General features: G+C 37.4%; 1 protein-coding gene and 1 long non-coding RNA gene across 2 annotated transcripts in view; one reads left to right on the top strand and one right to left on the bottom strand.

The window, feature by feature from the left end:
• The window catches only part of LOC123311980 (insulin-like growth factor 2 mRNA-binding protein 1), a 254,270-nt gene extending 237,503 nt beyond the window's left edge, over nt 1-16,767 (bottom strand). Inside the window, exon 1 of the mRNA XM_044896130.1 lies at nt 16,393-16,767. Within this exon, the coding sequence (XP_044752065.1) occupies nt 16,393-16,463 (71 nt within the window). The 5' untranslated portion in view covers nt 16,464-16,767. The remainder of the gene's footprint in view (nt 1-16,392) is intronic.
• Nucleotides 16,768-18,279: 1,512 nt separating this feature from the next.
• Nucleotides 18,280-20,409, top strand: LOC123311900. The gene is made up of 2 exons (XR_006537554.1): nt 18,280-18,918; nt 19,846-20,409. It is a non-coding gene; the product is annotated as an uncharacterized LOC123311900 (long non-coding RNA).
• The last annotated feature ends 715 nt before the right edge of the window (nt 20,410-21,124 follow it).

Raw genomic sequence — 21,124 nt, 5'->3', positions numbered from 1 at the left:
AATTCGTACCCGTGAAAATCGGGGGCAATGAATATATTCTCTTTGAGATGTTCTTCTAGATCTATATAGCCCCTGATTTTGTCGGGCATGGTGGGTTAATTCGTACCCGACAAAATCGGGGGCAATGAATATATTCTCTTTGAGATGTTCTTCAAGATCTATATAGCCCCTGATTTTGTCGGGCAATGGGGGGTTAATTCGTACCCCACAAAATCGGGGGCTATATGGATTTTGAAGAATATCTCAAACAGAATATATTCACTGAAAAAATTTAAAATATCTCAATTTTACCCTATTCATCAGAACTTGGTTTGAAACAGAAAAGAGGTGTGATGGGGGGTGAATTCGTGCCCTACAAAATCAGCGGGTATATAAGTCTTGAAGAGCATAGTAAATAGAATATATTCACTGAAAAAAAAAATTAAAATATCTCAATTTTACGCGACACGCAAGTTGGGGGTAGTGAGGGGTGAATTCGTGCCTGACAAAATCAGGGGCAATATACATCTTGAAGAGCATCTCAAAGAGAATATATTCACTAAAAAAAAATTAAAATATCTCAATTGTACCCCATTCATCAAAACTTGATCCGAAACAGAGGAGGGGTGTGATCTCGGGTGTGATGGGCGGTGAATTCGTGCCCGACAAAATCAGCGGGTATATAGGTCTTGAAGAGTATAGTAAATAGAATATCATTCCAAAACCGGCTTCACCAAGAGAAATCAAAGAGATCATAATGAAACTGAAAAACAGAGAAAAGCACCGGGAAAAGATAGGATAACGAATTATATGTTGAAGAAATTGCCTAGAAAAGGAATAGCAGCCTTGATGAATATTACAAACGGAGTGATGAGGACCGAATACTACCCAAAGAGATGGAAAACTGCACAAATGATAGATTTCAACAAGCCTGGAAAGGAACGGAAATTTCCTCAAAATTATAGACCAATCAGCCTACTATCAGCACTAGGGAAAATCGTCGAGAGGGTTATCGCTAAAAGACTGAATGAGGAAACAGAAATGTTGAAGATAATTCCACCCGAACAATTTGGATTTCGACGAGAACATTCGACTGAACTCCAATTACTACGGCTCATAGAATACGTCACCGAAGGAATGCAGACCAAACAGGCCACAGGATTAGTTCTGATGGATATCGAGAGAGCTTTTGATAGAGTATGGCTCGAAGGCCTAATCTACAAGATGAAAAAAGCAGGATATTCGACCAAGCTATGCAAGATTATAAGGAACCGAGTAAGGAACTATCTGAGGAATAGAAACTTTTATGTGAAGATAGATGGAGCAACCTCTCAAAGCAGACAATTGGAAGCTGGAGTGCCTCCAGGATCGGTACTTGGACCTCTGCTTTACGTGATATACGTTTATGATGTCCCGAAGAATGCTAGAAATATGCTCACCTTGTACGCAGATGACACAGGAATAGCATTCAGACATCGACGCCCAGAGATCATACACCGGAGACTGCAGGAAGCCATAGATGAATTACTCAAATGGTGCATCAAATGGAAAATCTAAATCAATGGAAGAAAACCTTGAAGTTGATGGAGAAGAGGTTGAATGGAAAAATGAAGCAACATACCTAGGAGTGAAGCTTGACAGAGGACTTACATGGAAAAAACCACATCAAATGTGCCGTTGATAAAACAAAAGCCGCAATGAGTAAACTTTATCCACTCATAGGCAGAAGAAGTCATATGAATAAGAACATCAAGTTGACGATGATTAAAACTATCGCGCGACCACAACTCACAAATGGATCGGCGGCATGGGGCTTCGCAGCCAAGACCCACATCAAGAGAATACAGGCCACTGAGAATAAACTCCTTAGAATGGCGATGGACGTACCCTGGTTTGTTAGGAACAAACAAATCTACAAGGACTTGGAATGGGAACCAGTTACAGAATTTATGAAGAGAAAGGCGGAAAGGATATTCGACAAAGCCAAACAACATCCAAATGAGGAACCACGAAGATTAGTCGACTATGATCCAACAGAAGAAGCTAGAAGGTCAAAAACCTACCACCGAAGACCGAGAGATCAGTTAAGGATTTTAAGTAACCGAAGAAGAGCTTAACCTATAAAAGCTATAGGCAGCATACAACTATCAACACGACTATGATTGTGTGAGAGTCCAGAAACCATAAGAGTCAACTGGTTAATAGGCAAAATGCCCGGAACCTATGAAGAAGCAGTTAAGGGTTTTTAGTTTTTAGTGAGAATCCCCACACTGTTCCCCCTCAGGAGAGGGTGTGTTCGTCTGTTTTGCAGATTTTCCCCCTGCAACAAAAAAAAATAGAATATATTCCTAGAAATAGTTGAGAATGGTTGTAGATACTTAGTACCCTCACCCCTTTCCGATAACGTCATTTTCATTTCCACTTTTCAATGTCAATCCCGTACCATTCTTGATTACGAATCAAGATACACCGCGAGAGGACCGAACGCTTCACTGAGGCGCCGAGGCAAACGCGTGGCTGGAACTTGTGGCTGCTTTCACACTGGGATTTCGTAGATATGTTCGTGAAAATTAATCTCAGAAGAGTTCTGATGGAAGTTCTGACTACCGCTCGGTGAGTTCTACATAATATGTCAAGAAAGTTTAATCGAAAAAACCAAAAATTTTTGATTTAACACATATTTTCATTTTGCAAATAATTTTGTGCTATACGAGCTAATCGTCACGCTGAGACACAGAAAAACACTTCAGTGTATTTTGTAGAACTCGCCGAAAGCTACTCAGAACTCTCAACAGAACTGTTTTGAGATTAATTTTTGCCGAGATTTTTGCCAACAGATGAAATATTGGTTTTTCGAATTTTTGACCTTAATTAGGTATAGGTGATAAATTGAAAAGTTTCGTTTTTTGAATTGAACTCTTTTGATATATTTTTTTGAACTATGTACCTAGCGCAACTTAGAACTCTTCTGAGATTTGCGCACACACAGACGGCATGAGGACACATTGCTTTTGAAATTTCTGACAGTTTTTTAGTCGATAAATGGGAAAGTTTCGTTTTTTCGTCTTTTGACATATTTTGTAGAGCTCGCCTAGCGCTAATCAGAACTGAAATATGTCTAATTTTTTTTTATCGAAAGAGATATCTCCCAGAACTATTGAAAATTTGTATCAGGAACTCACTCCAGAACTTTCAAATCTACCCAGAACACGAAAAATTTCTGCTAGCCTTTTACCTCCCATCAGGCTGTTTGGAAATTGAATCGTTAGATGGTCCAAACCGAGGTCCAAACACATACCATCCAATATACTACAGTACTACCGGAAATGTAATATTAGTCCCTTAACATTCAAAGGCAACATGTGAAAGCATCCGGTTTTGCTTCGAAATATACATGAGGTTTCCGAGCCTGGGAATTCGATTCATTGAATATTGTTTCAAATGTGAGTTGAATTAATACTCCCTGCTTCCATATGATTTGAAGAAATTTTTTTATAACATTACATTCGTACTATTCGCAGATTTTCTATCAAAATACGAGAGATGCCTTTTATATTTCGGGATTACAGAACAAAAACAAATATTGATCATCGAAAATCGCTTCTTTTTTTTTCAAAATATTCCCCATGAAGATCTCAACACCTCCGCATGTGTTCGAACCAATTGTCGAAGCACGTTTTCCACACTGATTGAGGTATTTCTAAAACATGCATTCTGAACGCATCAACCGCTGCTTCAGGTGTCGAAAAATGTGCCAAGTCAGTACCACAGCCTTCTGAAGTACTATAGCTTTATCGACGGCTGTGTCAGTATTATACGACGGTTGACTCATCAAATCGACGCCGACGTTTCGAGTGCTCAAAAATGCAGTTGTGAGCCGATGTGTGAAATTTCGCATTGTCGTATAGGGTGATCCGTTTTCGGCGGTTGGTTTTCCTCATTTGTTGGAAGACAACTGGCAAACAATGTACCTCCATTGAGTATTAACCCCCCTAACCTAACCCAACCTAAGAAAGTTTCTTGTAGCTGGAAGAAAAGATGCAATCAACGTAACAGGAGCTCAATCTAAATAGCATAAGCCCTTAATCTGTAAATTTGAAAAGTACTGTGAGGTGTGAGGAAACTCTACCAGCCTGTCCCGGCAGCTGGGAAGTGCCATGATGCCGGGGTGATAATGAATTTGTGTGAAGAGTAAGCTGAAATTATCATAAGAAATATTGGTTTTTATAATCAAATTAATTCAGATGCATAACATCCGCAGATAATGAAATCAACGAATGTTACGATCTAAATCGAACTAACAAACTACCATCGCTCGAAGTATTACCAGAAATTTCATTTCGTCGACAAAGAGTAGATGCTGACCATGGTTTCGGTCTTATTTGACCTCGTCAGAGCAACGAAACTCATTCGTCAACGAAATGCTGAGAATTGCCGGCTCCTTTTATTCCATATCAGTAGCGGGTATGATGTATAAATACATCGTACCGACATCTGACATATTGGTATTGGTTTTTATAATGTCTGACCGAATTATGGCTGATAAATTGAAAACTTGTGCATTCAGTATGACACTAGGTCATTTCCTTTTACACTCGATTTTAGTATTCGTTTACTGATTGGATTTACACCAGTGTAAGGGAGGTGTAGTTTACCTAGTCGAAATGTGGTGTAATATTTGTGTTCTGTGGTGTGAAATGCAAAATTTGATGTTAATGTCACAAACGTCACATTAATCTATTTCAAAATGGATACGATTAAATTCAAAATTTCCGATAAGTACATCACTTCACAAGAGGATGAAAAAGTAACAAATCTTCTGAGAAACGTAACCATATATGGATATTAAATCAAAATTATTAGTCTATGAGCGTTACAACCTAACGTCAGTGTTTTTTTCATTCGTTTGCGCAGTTACACTAAAAATCAGCTGATGCAAAGTGTAGTGTAGATGACCCTACAGATGACCTACCTACTATATCGACATACTTTGTAGAACTCAGCGAGTTCCACTCAGAACTCTTCAAAGATAAATTTTTATCACCACATGGAATATTGGTTTTTCGAATTTTTTCCTTATTATATATAGAATCATTCGGGGTAACTAAGCGCAGAGGGTAAGTGTGCGCAGTGCGTATATCTCGACTATGCAATGTATGAAAGAAGGGTTCATTTGGGTGAAGCAAGGGTGCAGAATCGCCAAATTAGTTTCTCATAGGAGTGCGCCGTGCGACGTTTCGCTAACTTTTTATTTGCAATCAATCAAATTCACTAGTTTTCTTGTTAATTTTTAGCATCTCTGCAAATTCTGCCAGGTCCAAGTTCCGAGTCCGACAGTATTAATCAATATTTTATTCGATCATGCGCATATTAATCTAAATATATAATAAAAAATTTTAGGTTCTCTTAGCTGCTCAACTCTATAAGGGACCCCGCAGACATGCAACTGAAAAGTTTTGCGATCGAATAGTTTCAGCCTCGACAGAAACTAAACGATTGCGCAACTGTTTTGAGCACAACGTTCATAGTGCAGCTGCGCCCACTTGCGATCGAATAGTTGCAAGTTCTCTCTTCCGAAGTGAACCATGTTCCTAAGAACGTCAATTCAAATTTTGGCTTACTGGGGAAAGTGTGCGCGGGTAAGTGTGCGCATAGATTCATTATATGGGCATTTGTTCAGTGAGGAATAAATTATGACATTGTTGATTTTCTTGGTTAGGACTCGATCAATATTGTCCTATTTGTTGAGAAAAATATGAGGAGCCACCAACAGGACAATGTATCAAGTGTTGTGTTCACCAGGTATGGTGGCACGAACAATAATGAGTGCTTGCAAAAAGGCGCTTCTGTATTGACAATACACAGCATTTCCCTGATATTGTAACATTTTGATGATATTATATGGTAATTTGTTTTGATTGTGTGGTTCACTAAGCACTGCGTTCACTTACCCAGTGGCGGATTATCCCAGAAGGCGCACTAAGCGCGCGCTTAGGGCCCCGGCTCTCCGAAAAATATGCGTTTCCGTCGGACCAAAAGAAATGTTGTCAGAATTTCATTACAGATCATAAGAATTGCATTCCACCCGACCCTGCTTTCTTATCCGTTTGGGCCTCCAACTATAGGCGGCCCCCCGGCTCTCCAATCCTCGTTTTCATGGGACAAAAATTGTTTATCGTAATTTTATTACAAACCTCAAAAATTGCACCACACTCGACCCGATCGTGTTTTCTTATTTGTTTTTACGACGACGTTCCAATCCTACATCTGGCAATTTTTACCTATCATTCGCATTACAATTTCGAGCCCTACTTTCTCCCTCATATTTTATGATATCCATTCCCAGAAGAAATAGGGCTTGTTTTTATGTCTGAAAACAGTGTAGTCCCTAATTGCAGGCCTACGGAATTAGCTTCGCCCACTAGCGGGGTGAACGCTAAAAGAAAGATTGTGCTTCGGCCTAGAAATTCATGCGAACTTTTTCCCATATTGTTTAACATTTTTGAGTATGTGAGTGAGAGTAAATATGAATAGAAAGTATGAATCAGGTGCTGAAAAGCGAAGAAAACGGAGACAACGAGAGGAGCGATGTGCAAAACAGAAGAATTTCTTATCTTCATTTTTAGTGGCTGCTGAATCTATAACTCTGTTTCAAAACAGGGAAAAGAAAATTTTAACCCAGGGAGTACCAAAACGCAGTTGATGGAGAAAATGAAAATTCCGTACGTGACACCCCCAGCACGATTATTGTTGTCCATAAAGTGAGTGTACCATCAATTAATGAACCAAATAATACAACCTCTTCTCATGGCCGGTAGAAATGATTAAATATCATATAATCAATAAACCCTGTGATATTGGGGATATTTCGAAAATAAAAATTGAATATACTGAGAGAAACAGGATTTATCGAAGGCAGATACAAGAAGCAAATTTTTACACAGTGAAAATCAATGATTCGAAAGAAAGACGAGAATGGCTGATATTTTCAGAGGCAACGAATCTCGCAAGGAATGCTGTTTACTGTTATTTATGCAAACTATATTCAAAAACCACAAAACTGGCAATTGGTTTCAGTGACTTGAGAAATATGGCAAAGGTACTGAAAGAACATGAATGTTCAAATGAACAAATATCTGCAGTGTGTTCATTCAGAAGACGATGCATGACAAAGCTAAACATATCAAGAGAATCTGCGATACTAGATGGTCATCAAGAGCTGATGCAGTTTGTGCATTAGCTTATAGCTACAAAAATATTAGAGAGGTCCTATTGCAATTGAGTGTAAGTGATCACGAGAAACCTATGGCCAAAATAAAAACGATTTTTTATTTCATTAAAATTGAATAAAAAAATGTTCCATTTATTTTGTTATGGTCGCTTTTATGAATTTTTCAATTTTGTTCAGTAGTTTTATGTTTCTTTTCCTGTAGAATAAAATAGTTGCATTAGTTTGAATGTATATATTATATTTCCAATTATTCAAATATGTTCATTTAATTTTCTTATTAATTTTATCCCGACTCTTTATTTTTGTTCGTATTGAAATAAAGATATAAGTAAGAAGTGGCTTAACTCACTTCATAGACAATTGAAAAAAAAGCCCTCGGTATGTATTTACATAAGATATGTCTGTCGCAGGGGCGTAGCTACCGCGGTATCAGCGGTATCAGTGATACGGGGCCCCCAGGCTTTAGGGGCCCCCGAATGTCTGTAAGCAAAAAATTCCTAAAAATATTATCCAAAACCTCTTACAGGTTTTACAATAGCATTTTTGAGAATAACTGCTAAGACAACCGTTCATTACACCGAATTGATCATTCCGATAGATACGAATACTCAAAATCTGAAATTCAGAAAATTCGTGCCATCAAAGAACTTTTAGAATTAGTCCTGATAAAATTCAGTAGCCTTGCATCCAGTTTTCCGGACGTTATTACTGCATGCCTTTTATTTTTGACCCTTCCGGTTACAACTGCAACCGCTGAAAGGAGTTTTTCAAAATTAAAAATCATAAAAAATTATCTGAGGACTTCTATGGGACAGGAACGGCTTTCAGACATGTCGTTATTGTCAATAGAGAGGGAACAACTTAAAAAACTGAAATCGTCATCAGCTATGGCTGATTTGATAAATAGATTTGCTGAAATAAAGGCTAGAAAAGTGACCGGTGTGAACCTAGCAGACCGTTTCCAGCAGACCGTTCGACGGAAACACCCGAACGCGGTGACCAGTGGCGTACTGCCAAAATTTTATGACACGGAAACTATTCGCCGGAGCATAACCATATTTGGAATGTAGGATCTCTATATCGATGTGATTAACCACAAAAAAAATCAGCGACTCGCATAGGGATCCAGGGGGTGTTTCGTCATCCCCTAAACTTCAAAATTTTTTAACACGGAAACTATTCGCCGGAGCATAACCATATTTGGAATGTAGGATCTTTATATCGATGTGATTACCCACAAAAAAAATCAGCGACTCGCATAGGGATCCAGGGGGTGATTCATCATCCCCTAAACTTCAAAATTTTATAACACGGAAACTATTCGCCGGAGCATAACCATATTCGGAATGTAGGATCTCCATATCGATGTGATTACCCACAAAAAAAAATCAGCGACTCGCAAAGGGATCCAGGGGATGATTCGTCATCCCCTAAACTTCAAAATTTTATAACACGGAAACTATTGGCCGGAGCATAACCATATTTGGAGTGTAGGATCTTCATATCGATGTGATTAACCACACAAAAAATCAGCGACTCGCAAAGGGATCCAGGGGATGATTCGTCATCCCCTAAACTTCAAAATTTTATAACACGGAAACTATTGGCCGGAGCATAACCATATTTGGAGTGTAGGATCTTCATATCGATGTGATTAACCACACAAAAAATCAGCGACTCGCATAGGGATCCAGGGGGTGATTCGTCATCCCCTAAACTTCAAAATTTTATAACACGGAAACTATTCGCCGGAGCATAACCATATTTGGAGTGTAGGATCTTTATATCGATGTGATTAACCACACAAAAAATCAGCGACTCGCATAGGGATCCAGGGGGTGATTCATCATCCCCTAAACTTCAAAATTTTATAACACGGAAACTATTCGCCGGAGCATAACCATATTCGGAATGTAGGATCTCCATATCGATGTGATTACCCACAAAAAAAATCAGCGACTCGCAAAGGGATCCAGGGGGTGATTCGTCATCCCCTAAACTTCAAAATTTTATAACACGGAAACTATTGGCCGGAGCATAACCATATTCGGAATGTAGGATCTTCATATCGATGTGATTAACCACACAAAAAATCAGCGACTCGCATAGGGATCCAGGGGGTGATTCGTCATCCCCTAAACTTCAAAATTTTATAACACGGACACTATTCGCCGGAGCATAACCATATTTGGAGTGTAGGATCTTTATATCGATGTGATTAACCACACAAAAAATCAGCGACTCGCATAGGGATCCAGGGGGTGATTCATCATCCCCTAAACTTCAAAATTTTATAACACGGAAACTATTCGCCGGAGCATAACCATATTCGGAATGTAGGATCTCCATATCGATGTGATTAACCACACAAAAAATCAGCGACTCGCATAGGGATCCAGGGGGTGATTCGTCATCCCCTAAACTTCAAAATTTTATAACACGGAAACTATTCGCCGGAGCATAACCATATTTGGAGTGTAGGATCTTTATATCGATGTGATTAACCACACAAAAAATCAGCGACTCGCATAGGGAACCAGGGGGTGATTCATCATCCCCTAAACTTCAAAATTTTATAACACGGAAACTATTCGCCGGAGCATAACCATATTCGGAATGTAGGATCTCCATATCGATGTGATTAACCACACAAAAAATCAGCGACTCGCATAGGGATCCAGGGGGTGATTCATCATCCCCTAAACTTCAAAATTTTATAACACGGAAACTATTCGCCGGAGCATAACCATATTCGGAATGTAGGATCTCCATATCGATGTGATTACCCACAAAAAAAAATCAGCGACTCGCAAAGGGATCCAGGGGATGATTCGTCATCCCCTAAACTTCAAAATTTTATAACACGGAAACTATTGGCCGGAGCATAACCATATTTGGAGTGTAGGATCTTTATATCGATGTGATTAACCACACAAAAAATCAGCGACTCGCATAGGGATCCAGGGGGTGATTCATCATCCCCTAAACTTCAAAATTTTATAACACGGAAACTATTCGCCGGAGCATAACCATATTCGGAATGTAGGATCTCCATATCGATGTGATTAACCACACAAAAAATCAGCGACTCGCATAGGGATCCAGGGGGTGATTCATCATCCCCTAAACTTCAAAATTTTATAACACGGAAACTATTGGCCGGAGCATAACCATATTTGGAGTGTAGGATCTTCATATCGATGTGATTAACCACACAAAAAATCAGCGACTCGCATAGGGATCCAGGGGGTGATTCGTCATCCCCTAAACTTCAAAATTTTATAACACGGAAACTATTCGCCGGAGCATAACCATATTTGGAGTGTAGGATCTTTATATCGATGTGATTAACCACACAAAAAATCAGCGACTCGCATGGGGATCCAGGGGGTGATTCATCATCCCCTAAACTTCAAAATTTTATAACACGGAAACTATTCGCCGGAGCATAACCATATTCGGAATGTAGGATCTCCATATCGATGTGATTACCCACAAAAAAAATCAGCGACTCGCAAAGGGATCCAGGGGGTGATTCGTCATCCCATAAACTTCAAAATTTTATAACACGGAAACTATTGGCCGGAGCATAACCATATTCGGAATGTAGGATCTTCATATCGATGTGATTAACCACACAAAAAATCAGCGACTCGCATAGGGATCCAGGGGGTGATTCGTCATCCCCTAAACTTCAAAATTTTATAACACGGACACTATTCGCCGGAGCATAACCATATTTGGAGTGTAGGATCTTTATATCGATGTGATTAACCACACAAAAAATCAGCGACTCGCATAGGGATCCAGGGGGTGATTCATCATCCCCTAAACTTCAAAATTTTATAACACGGAAACTATTCGCCGGAGCATAACCATATTCGGAATGTAGGATCTCCATATCGATGTGATTAACCACACAAAAAATCAGCGACTCGCATAGGGATCCAGGGGGTGATTCGTCATCCCCTAAACTTCAAAATTTTATAACACGGAAACTATTCGCCGGAGCATAACCATATTTGGAGTGTAGGATCTTTATATCGATGTGATTAACCACACAAAAAATCAGCGACTCGCATAGGGAACCAGGGGGTGATTCATCATCCCCTAAACTTCAAAATTTTATAACACGGAAACTATTCGCCGGAGCATAACCATATTCGGAATGTAGGATCTCCATATCGATGTGATTAACCACACAAAAAATCAGCGACTCGCATAGGGATCCAGGGGGTGATTCATCATCCCCTAAACTTCAAAATTTTATAACACGGAAACTATTCGCCGGAGCATAACCATATTCGGAATGTAGGATCTCCATATCGATGTGATTACCCACAAAAAAAAATCAGCGACTCGCAAAGGGATCCAGGGGATGATTCGTCATCCCCTAAACTTCAAAATTTTATAACACGGAAACTATTGGCCGGAGCATAACCATATTTGGAGTGTAGGATCTTTATATCGATGTGATTAACCACACAAAAAATCAGCGACTCGCATAGGGATCCAGGGGGTGATTCATCATCCCCTAAACTTCAAAATTTTATAACACGGAAACTATTCGCCGGAGCATAACCATATTCGGAATGTAGGATCTCCATATCGATGTGATTAACCACACAAAAAATCAGCGACTCGCATAGGGATCCAGGGGGTGATTCATCATCCCCTAAACTTCAAAATTTTATAACACGGAAACTATTCGCCGGAGCATAACCATATTCGGAATGTAGGATCTCCATATCGATGTGATTAACCACACAAAAAATCAGCGACTCGCAAAGGGATCCAGGGGATGATTCGTCATCCCCTAAACTTCAAAATTTTATAACACGGAAACTATTGGCCGGAGCATAACCATATTTGGAGTGTAGGATCTTTATATCGATGTGATTAACCACACAAAAAATCAGCGACTCGCATAGGGATCCAGGGGGTGATTCATCATCCCCTAAACTTCAAAATTTTATAACACGGAAACTATTCGCCGGAGCATAACCATATTCGGAATGTAGGATCTCCATATCGATGTGATTAACCACACAAAAAATCAGCGACTCGCATAGGGATCCAGGGGGTGATTCATCATCCCCTAAACTTCAAAATTTTATAACACGGAAACTATTCGCCGGAGCATAACCATATTCGGAATGTAGGATCTCCATATCGATGTGATTACCCACAAAAAAAATCAGCGACTCGCATAGGGATCCAGGGGGTGATTCGTCATCCCCTAAATTTCAAAATTTTATAACACGGAAACTATTTTCCCGAGCATAACCATTTTGTGGTTAATCACATTCCTACATTCCAAATATGGTTATGCTCCGGCGAATAGTTTCCGTGTTATAAAATTTTGAAGTTTAGGGGATGACAAATCACCCCCTGGATCCCTATGCGAGTCGCTGATTTTTTGTGTGGTTAATCACATCGATATAACGATCCTACATTCCAAATATGGTTATGCTCCGGCAAACAGTTTCCGTGTTATCAAATTTCGAAATATAAGGGATGACGAATCACCCCCTGGATCCCTATGCGAGTCGCTGATTTTTTGTGTGGTTAATCACATCGATATAACAATCCTACATTCCAAATATGGTTATGCTCCGGCGAATAGTTTCCGTGTTATAAAATTTTGAAGTTTAGGGGATGACGAATCACCCCCTGGATCCCTATGCGAGTCGCTGATTTTTTGTGTGGTTAATCACATCGATATAACAATCCTACATTCCAAATATGGTTATGCTCCGGCGAATAGTTTCCGTGTTATAAAATTTTGAAGTTTAGGGGATGACGAATCACCCCCTGGATCCCTATGCGAGTCGCTGATTTTTTGTGTGGTTAATCACATCGATATAACGATCCTACATTCCAAATATGGTTATGCTCCGGCGAATAGTTTCCGTGTTATAAAATTTTGAAGTTTAGGGGATGACGAATCACCCCCTGGATCCCTATGCGAGTCGCTGATTTTTTGTGTGGTTAATCACATCGATATAACGATCCTACATTCCAAATATGGTTATGCTCCGGCGAATAGTTTCCGTGTTAAAAAATTTTGAAGTTTAGGGGATGACGAATCACCCCCTGGATCCCTATGCGAGTCGCTGATTTTTTGTGTGGTTAATCACATCGATATAACGATCCTACATTCCAAATATGGTTATGCTCCGGCGAATAGTTTCCGTGTTATCAAATTCCGAAATATAAGGGATGACGAATCACCCCCTGGATCCCTATGCGAGTCGCTGATTTTTTGTGTGGTTAATCACATCGATATAACGATCCTACATTCCAAATATGGTTATGCTCCGGCGAATAGTTTCCGTGTTATCAAATTCCGAAATATAAGGGATGACGAATCACCCCCTGAATCCCCATGCGAGTCGCTGATTTTTTGTGTGGTTAATCACATCGATATAACGATCCTACATTCCAGATATGGTTATGCTCCGGCGAATAGTTTCCGTGTTATAAAATTTTGAAGTTTAGGGGATGACGAATCACCCCCTGGATCCCTATGCGAGTCGCTGATTTTTTGTGTGGTTAATCACATCGATATAACGATCCTACATTCCAAATATGGTTATGCTCCGGCGAATAGTTTCCGTGTTATAAAATTTTGAAGTTTAGGGGATGACGAATCACCCCCTGGATCCCTATGCGAGTCGCTGATTTTTTGTGTGGTTAATCACATCGATATAACGATCCTACATTCCAAATATGGTTATGCTCCGGCGAATAGTTTCCGTGTTATAAAATTTTGAAGTTTAGGGGATGACGAATCACCCCCTGGATCCCTATGCGAGTCGCTGATTTGTTTGTGTGGTTAATCACATCGATATAACGATCCTACATTCCAAATATGGTTATGCTCCGGCAAACAGTTTCCGTGTTATCAAATTCCGAAATATAAGGGATGACGAATCACCCCCTGGATCCCTATGCGAGTCGCTGATTTTTTGTGTGGTTAATCACATCGATATAACGATCCTACATACCAAATATGGTTATGCTCCGGCAAACAGTTTCCGTGTTATCAAATTTCGAAATATAAGGGATGATGAATCACCCCCTGGATCCCAATGCGAGTCGCTGACTTTTTGTGTGGTTAATCACATCGATATAAAGATCCTACATTCCAAATATGGTTATGCTCCGGCGAATAGTTTACGTGTTAAAAAATTTTGGCAGTACGCCACTGGTCACCGCGTTCGGGTGTTTCCGTCGAACGGTCTGCTGGAAACGGTCTGCTAGGTTCACACCGGTAGAAAAGTGTATCTTTAATTTTTTGTATTGTTTGTTCATTATTTGTTTGTTTATCATTTTATGTTGTTTGTATATTATTTCGCTATTTTCGCATCAAGTATGAGTTAGAACTTTTAATTATAAGTACCTACATATAATTATTTCGATACAAATCGAACATTTTTTGCTACTTTTATTTTTACTTCACCCTTCCTTGGGGCCCCTCAACACATTTTGATACAGGGCCCCTCTAAGGCAAGCTACGCCACTGTGTCTGTGTCTTACATTGTATTCTTAATAGGGGCCTCAGATTTGTCTTGCGCTTAGGGCCCCCAGTTAGGTTAATCCGCCACTACACTTACCCCGTGAGGTGCGCACACTTACCCGCAATACGGGGCATGTGAACGCACTCCGACTTCCACTATTAAATTTTTTTTGCGGAAAAAAAACGTTTCTGTTTGCTTTTTGATATTTTTTTATAGATTAGAAAAGTCTCTATCTTATGAATATGTTTTAATTTTCCTAGCTTCAACATTTGAAACATTACCTATACCATGGATGTATCTATGTTCCAAGCCTACACCTAATTTATTGTACATCAACGAAAATTGGGTTAATCGATTTCGATGAAAGTGAATATATCATAACATAAAATAGTTATTTATGTATCATGGACGAAAAACTGTCTATTACAGTCGACTATAAATATTCTACATAATATGTAATATGTCAAAAAAAATTGCTTTAATATCAAATATTTTCTATGTATATTTTGATTTTTTTCAAAACATATTTTTATTGGGAAATCCTTCTGAATCTTCCGCTGAAGGAATAAACGTTATGGATTTTTGTAATCCCATTTTCAGCAGATAGCTCGAAATGAGGCTTGAAGAAGTCGGTGTTTGGAAAAAATCATGACTTGAAACATTTTGAGAAAATCTTAACAGAAAGTTGGATGATCTATATTCATATAGCAACTTCAATGGTAGGTATCTCGAGATCGTGATACTCATTACTCGTCGTGGTATCTATAGTAGGCCATGTGGAATCCTCAGGAATCCTGGAATAGTGCAAATTGCGATGCCCATACGGCTCATAGGTATTATACTTATGTACTTAATCTTAATCCCTCCACAAAAAATAAATCAAATAACAATTGAAATGTTCTGAGGTGTTTTCTAAAGTTGGATACCTCAAACGGTAAAAAGGGAAGAAGATTAATGAAAACCATAGTAGTTAGGTACATGTAAAAACATCTTAGCTGCAATTATTATTGATAATAAGACGTTGGGCGAGAGGTGCACAGCAATAGGAAATCATCTAACTGTTAAGACCTTCATAATGACAACGATATTTCATATTACTCTATTTCGAATGAATAAGAGTTATTATTCTAGATATTTAATTGAAACAATGGCGGGATGGCAGTGATGGAGGTGCAGGAATTAGAAAATAAATCTTCAAATTGGATACAGAATAAACTGGTCGACTGGTCCTTGAGTACCGTAATAGTTAGTTCTATCTCATTTCTCCCATTACGAAAACTATTCTATCCGAGTATTTCCGGGAAACAGAATTATAACTTCGAGTTACCAACATATGACACATTGATACCTTCATATATACTTATGATATCCTGATCAAAAGTAATAACGTTTATGAGATTAGAGAGGAGATTAGGTTCATTCATCAAGAAATGCATCGATTCTTTGTTCCAGTTTCCAGTCCAAATTGGAAACCCAAGTAACTAGCGCACTAGTTGGTTTCATATAATCTAGTTCTACAAAGAGTTCTAAGGATATCCTAGATAGGTCCATGGGCCCAGATATTTCGAATTCATATCCAAAGATCAAGGTTGAATAATTATATTACACTGGTAAGTAAACGACCAACACCAAATTATATTTGGCTACCAAATTTTGTACCTTGATTCTGGCTCTTCTGCTTCGAAAACCTGATCGTGATCGTCTTCCGACTGCTCTTGAAATTTTTCCATGGTTCTACGTCAAAACCAAATGTAATTCACAATAAATCACCACGTTACTGCCAAATTGTACAGTAGAGTCGAGAAACCCTTCGTCCGAACCAAAATCGAAAGGGCAAAACAGAACCACTAATAAAGTTCAAAAATCAACCGTGAACGCAGAAAAATAACTTCACTACACCACAATAACAAAAATGGTGGCCACGAACCAATTTTATAATGTCCGAAAAGGTCACTTATAGGGAAAATAAAAACGATTTTTCGTAAAATGACGTAACTGAGTACATCACTTCTATAACGACCTGAAACGTACTAAGTCCAGAAAAGTGCGGCGTTTGCTCAGTGACGCGGCGCAGTCTTCCACGCCCATTTCCCCGGAACCTAAGCCCCACCGCTGGCGGGGAGTATCGTCCTCCACCCCGCACCTTTTATGTAACGAGCTACCAAAAACTCAGCGCCAACTATGTATTATGTATATTGAATTGGAATTAATTTATTGTAGAATGTAGACAGTAGACACTGTTACAGGAGAACGAAGCGCCTGGTTAATTGTTAATGGTATATAATATTCTATGAGGAAACTATCATGGAGGATTCAAAATGGCGGACTTTTCAAACAACTGCCTCAGAAGTTAGGTTTTGACCGTGCGTATCTGCAGTTTATCAGGGTTTCCAAAAAATCTTGTGAATTACAACCTAACTGAAAACAGATTATGAGTTTTCAAGTCACAACCTGTTTTTCGCTATCACAACCGTATCATCAGGTAGGTGAAGGTAAACTGGATTGATGGATTTTCATCATCAGCCACATCAATCCAATATTACATGTATCTAGGTATCTACACTAAGTATGATGAGTGAAGCGCTGCAAGATTCAACAGAAAATAATTGTTTGGTCAGTGATTTTATTGGAGTTTAGATGTGACTTAGCTTAGCTTATCCAAAATACTCAAAGGTAGATACCCACTTATTAAGTTTATGATAGTTGAACATTGAATGTGCCAAAACTTTCATCTTGATCAGTACATATTCCATGGTGTAGCGAAGGTTTTTTCAGTTTCTTCCTCTTGACTATCGTATCGATTTTCAAACTTTGAATTCGAGAATTGAAAAACCATTTTTTTGATCTGTATCTAAACGCTAGAAGTTTTTCTACAATCGATATCCAAAGTATCGCATGCGCAAGTGTTTACTTTGTGTTACAGTAAATAAATTCGGATCAAATAAATATTTATTAAATGTAAACCATATCATTTTTCTCAGTGCAGTTTGCACCACTCGTATTTGAGCATTGCTCAGTCTCAGGTATACCTGAGAGGTACCTATACCTGAGACTCTCTCACCTATAGGAGAGAGAGCTCCGCAGGGGCCAAATAGAAAATTCGTTCGGCAAGTGAAAATGCAAAAAAAATTGTTCAGTAAAAAATAAAATTGAATCGAAGATTCCGCATATTCTCTCTAATAAAATATTAAAGTTTTGGGCATCCCTTCGAAATCTAGGTAGGTACATGCCACTGACGATGTTGTGTCCTTAGATTAACTTAAAATATAGATGGATCACTCTGCACTGAGAGAATGATATACCTACCTAATAAATAATAAATATTTATTTGAATCAGATTCATTTATATATAATATATAAATATAAGTCCTATTCGAGAGAAATAATTTGTATTTATTATTACAAAATAAGTGAGTTCTAATGATTTATGACAATCCTATGATTTATTCAAAGCCAATTCATTTATGAGAAATACATTTTATTTCATACAACGAAATTGATATTTCCATTTCAGTACTAAATTTCCTATTCACTGTTGTAATATATCCCGCGCAAATTTGAATTTCATAAAGATAATTTTAATCATAACATGTGATTTGTAAAATATGTTCTCGGTCGGACGATCGATTCATTCTTCTCCAAGATCTTAATGAGAATACATCTGTGTACCCTCCTTATCTTATATAAAATAATTCCATATATGTTGGCGTAAATATCAAGGGCTGGTACTGAAAACTGTGACATTAATAAATGGCATAAAACTACAAGTGTTATTGCATTGAATATTAATTACCAATCCAAACAAGATATTACAACTGTTAATAAGGATTCATTTCTGGCGAGCATAGAAATCTCAATAATTAGTATATTTTGGTTAGTTGTAAAAAAGAAGTAGGGATATAATATTCGCCTATGAACAGATGCGGATTGCTGACCATTCTGACCTGATTCCTTGTAAGTGTAGTGTGTAGTGTGGTAAAAGTTTTGTTGGTGGTCCTAAATAAGCAAAGATTACCGGGTTTAACGGATCAAAGCAATAATTACGTTTGGTTTCGATAAAATCATTTCAATAGTAAGTGTTCAGTTACTTCAGCTCAACTTATTCTGTTCGCCAGTGGTAGCAGGACGCGGGTTTGAGGAACTTACCTGGCAGAGTATTTGCTAAAATATTTGAATAACATGAATGTGAGTAAATTATTATATGCCTATATTTTGTTTGCTCATGAAAAATGAGTTTGTGAAATTAAATCTCAGGATTAACATTTCAATCCCCCCGTTCGATTCTGATTATGGATACCTTTTTCAATATGTGTCGAAGTGTCGATCAAAAATGGCGATTTCATTCCAGAACTGATCTCCTTAAATATATATTGTTCTGAGACGATTCAAATATATTTATTATCAAGAAACATAAACTAATGAACTTACGTTCATTTTTCAATACCTAATAGGTTTTCATAACGAAATGATAATGATATTTATGTACAACCAAAATGAATGCCGGTTATATTTTCATATTTCAATCTTAAAAAATTATGTCGATTTTCATAAAAAACTCATTTTTTTTAAATTGGCGAATGCAAAATGGTAAATTTGTTGAATTTTTCGAGTTTGAGTTGCCTTCTGTGGAAATCAAGTACCGAATTTTGTAATGTTCTTTAATTGATTTCAATATTGGCTAAGAAGCTTTTTCGCTGAATCTTGAAACGAATCATGGATAAATAGGGGTGCTCGGAAGTTGTGATTCTTGAGAAGAATTCTTTTCAAGGACTCACCATTGGAAAAGTTCAATGGCCTATCAGTTTCCGATACATTTTGCATTTTGTTTTATACTGTAATTTCTCACCATGTTTTTTAATCTTGCCCAACCCTATTTATACCTGATCCGAAAAAAATTGTTGGTCAATAACGAAATAAATGGGGAAACATTTTTTCTTCATATAAAAATTTAAATCGATGGGGATCTTAACGAGGGAATTACCAAGAAAAATTCAATGCAGTATTTTTAATAAGTATGATTTCTCATTCCGAGACAAAATTTATTGAAAATATTCGTAGGAAGAAGACTTGCCCGACTATTTCAACAAATAAGTAAGTTACAATATTTTTCAGACCAAGGAATCGATGGTGAGGACACTCTTTGGATAAGTTGAAGAGGACCCTTTAACCAAGACCCACAGAAAAATTTTCTCTAATCTTGATGAACCTTTTGGATCAACAGAGGAAAACGGAATGTAGACACCTGTTAACACCGGAAGGAATATTTCCTGTTTCGAAATCATCATAAAATATAAAGGAAGGGATGATTATTTTATCTAGATACTGTTTTTCCAGTAAAATCCACAAAGTGGAATTGCAAATACTACCTACTTTTGTAATCAGAATTCGAATGTAAAATATTGACTAGAAATAAATATAAAGAGTATTTAGTATTCCATAAATATATTTTCCTTGAATAAAATGTATTCATATTTAATTAACAGAGATGTGCATGACTTTCAGACAAAAAAAGGATTGGTTTTAAAAAATGAGAATTAATTTATGGATAATTAAGTTCATTTGTTGAAGGTACTCAATTGCTTATAACAAATCGTTTTTTTTAGTATCACTCTCATTTATTTCCAAATAATAAATGTAACATAAGAGACAAATAAATTCAATTATTATCAAGTAGAATATGAATTTTAATGAATAAGCAGTATATTAATAATCAATAAATATATATTTATACCAAATACAACCTATTATTCTTCACGCAATAAAGAGTAGATTTATGACAAATAACGATTTCTTGAGCCGTATTTCAATCCAGGATTCATTTTATGTTAATAAGCTTAATTTAATGTAAATGAACTCTTCTCTCAGTGTAAAGAGTATTTAGTATTCCATAAATATATTTTCCTCGAATAAAACGTATTCATATTTAATAATCAGAAATGAGCATGACTGTCAGGCAAAAAAAGCTTTGGTTTTAAAAAATGAGAATCAATTTATGGATAATTAAGTTCATTTGTTGAAGGTACTCAATTGCTTATAACAAATCGTTTTTTTTTAGTATCACTCTCATTTATTTCCAAATAATAAAGGTAACATAAGGGACAAATAAATTCAATTATTATCAAGTAGAATATGAATTTTAATGAATAAGCAGTATATTAATAATCAATAAATATATATTTATACCAAATACAACCTATTATTTTTCACGCAATAAAGAGTACATTTTTGACAAAAATAGATTTTTTGCGCCGTATTTCAATCCAGGATTCATTTAATGTTAATAAGCTTAATTTAATGTAAATAAACTTAATAATTAATATTACAATAAGGCCGAAAGGGATTGAAAAAGAGAGAAGACAGGGTTTCAGGATTTAGAATTAAGGTCCGCCCA

The sequence above is a fragment of the Coccinella septempunctata genome, chromosome 4, assembly GCF_907165205.1.
Source record: "Coccinella septempunctata chromosome 4, icCocSept1.1, whole genome shotgun sequence".
Lineage (NCBI taxonomy): Eukaryota > Metazoa > Arthropoda > Insecta > Coleoptera > Coccinellidae > Coccinella > Coccinella septempunctata.
The sequence above is the reverse complement of the archived record's forward strand: the minus strand, read 5'-3'. Positions and strand labels throughout refer to the sequence as shown.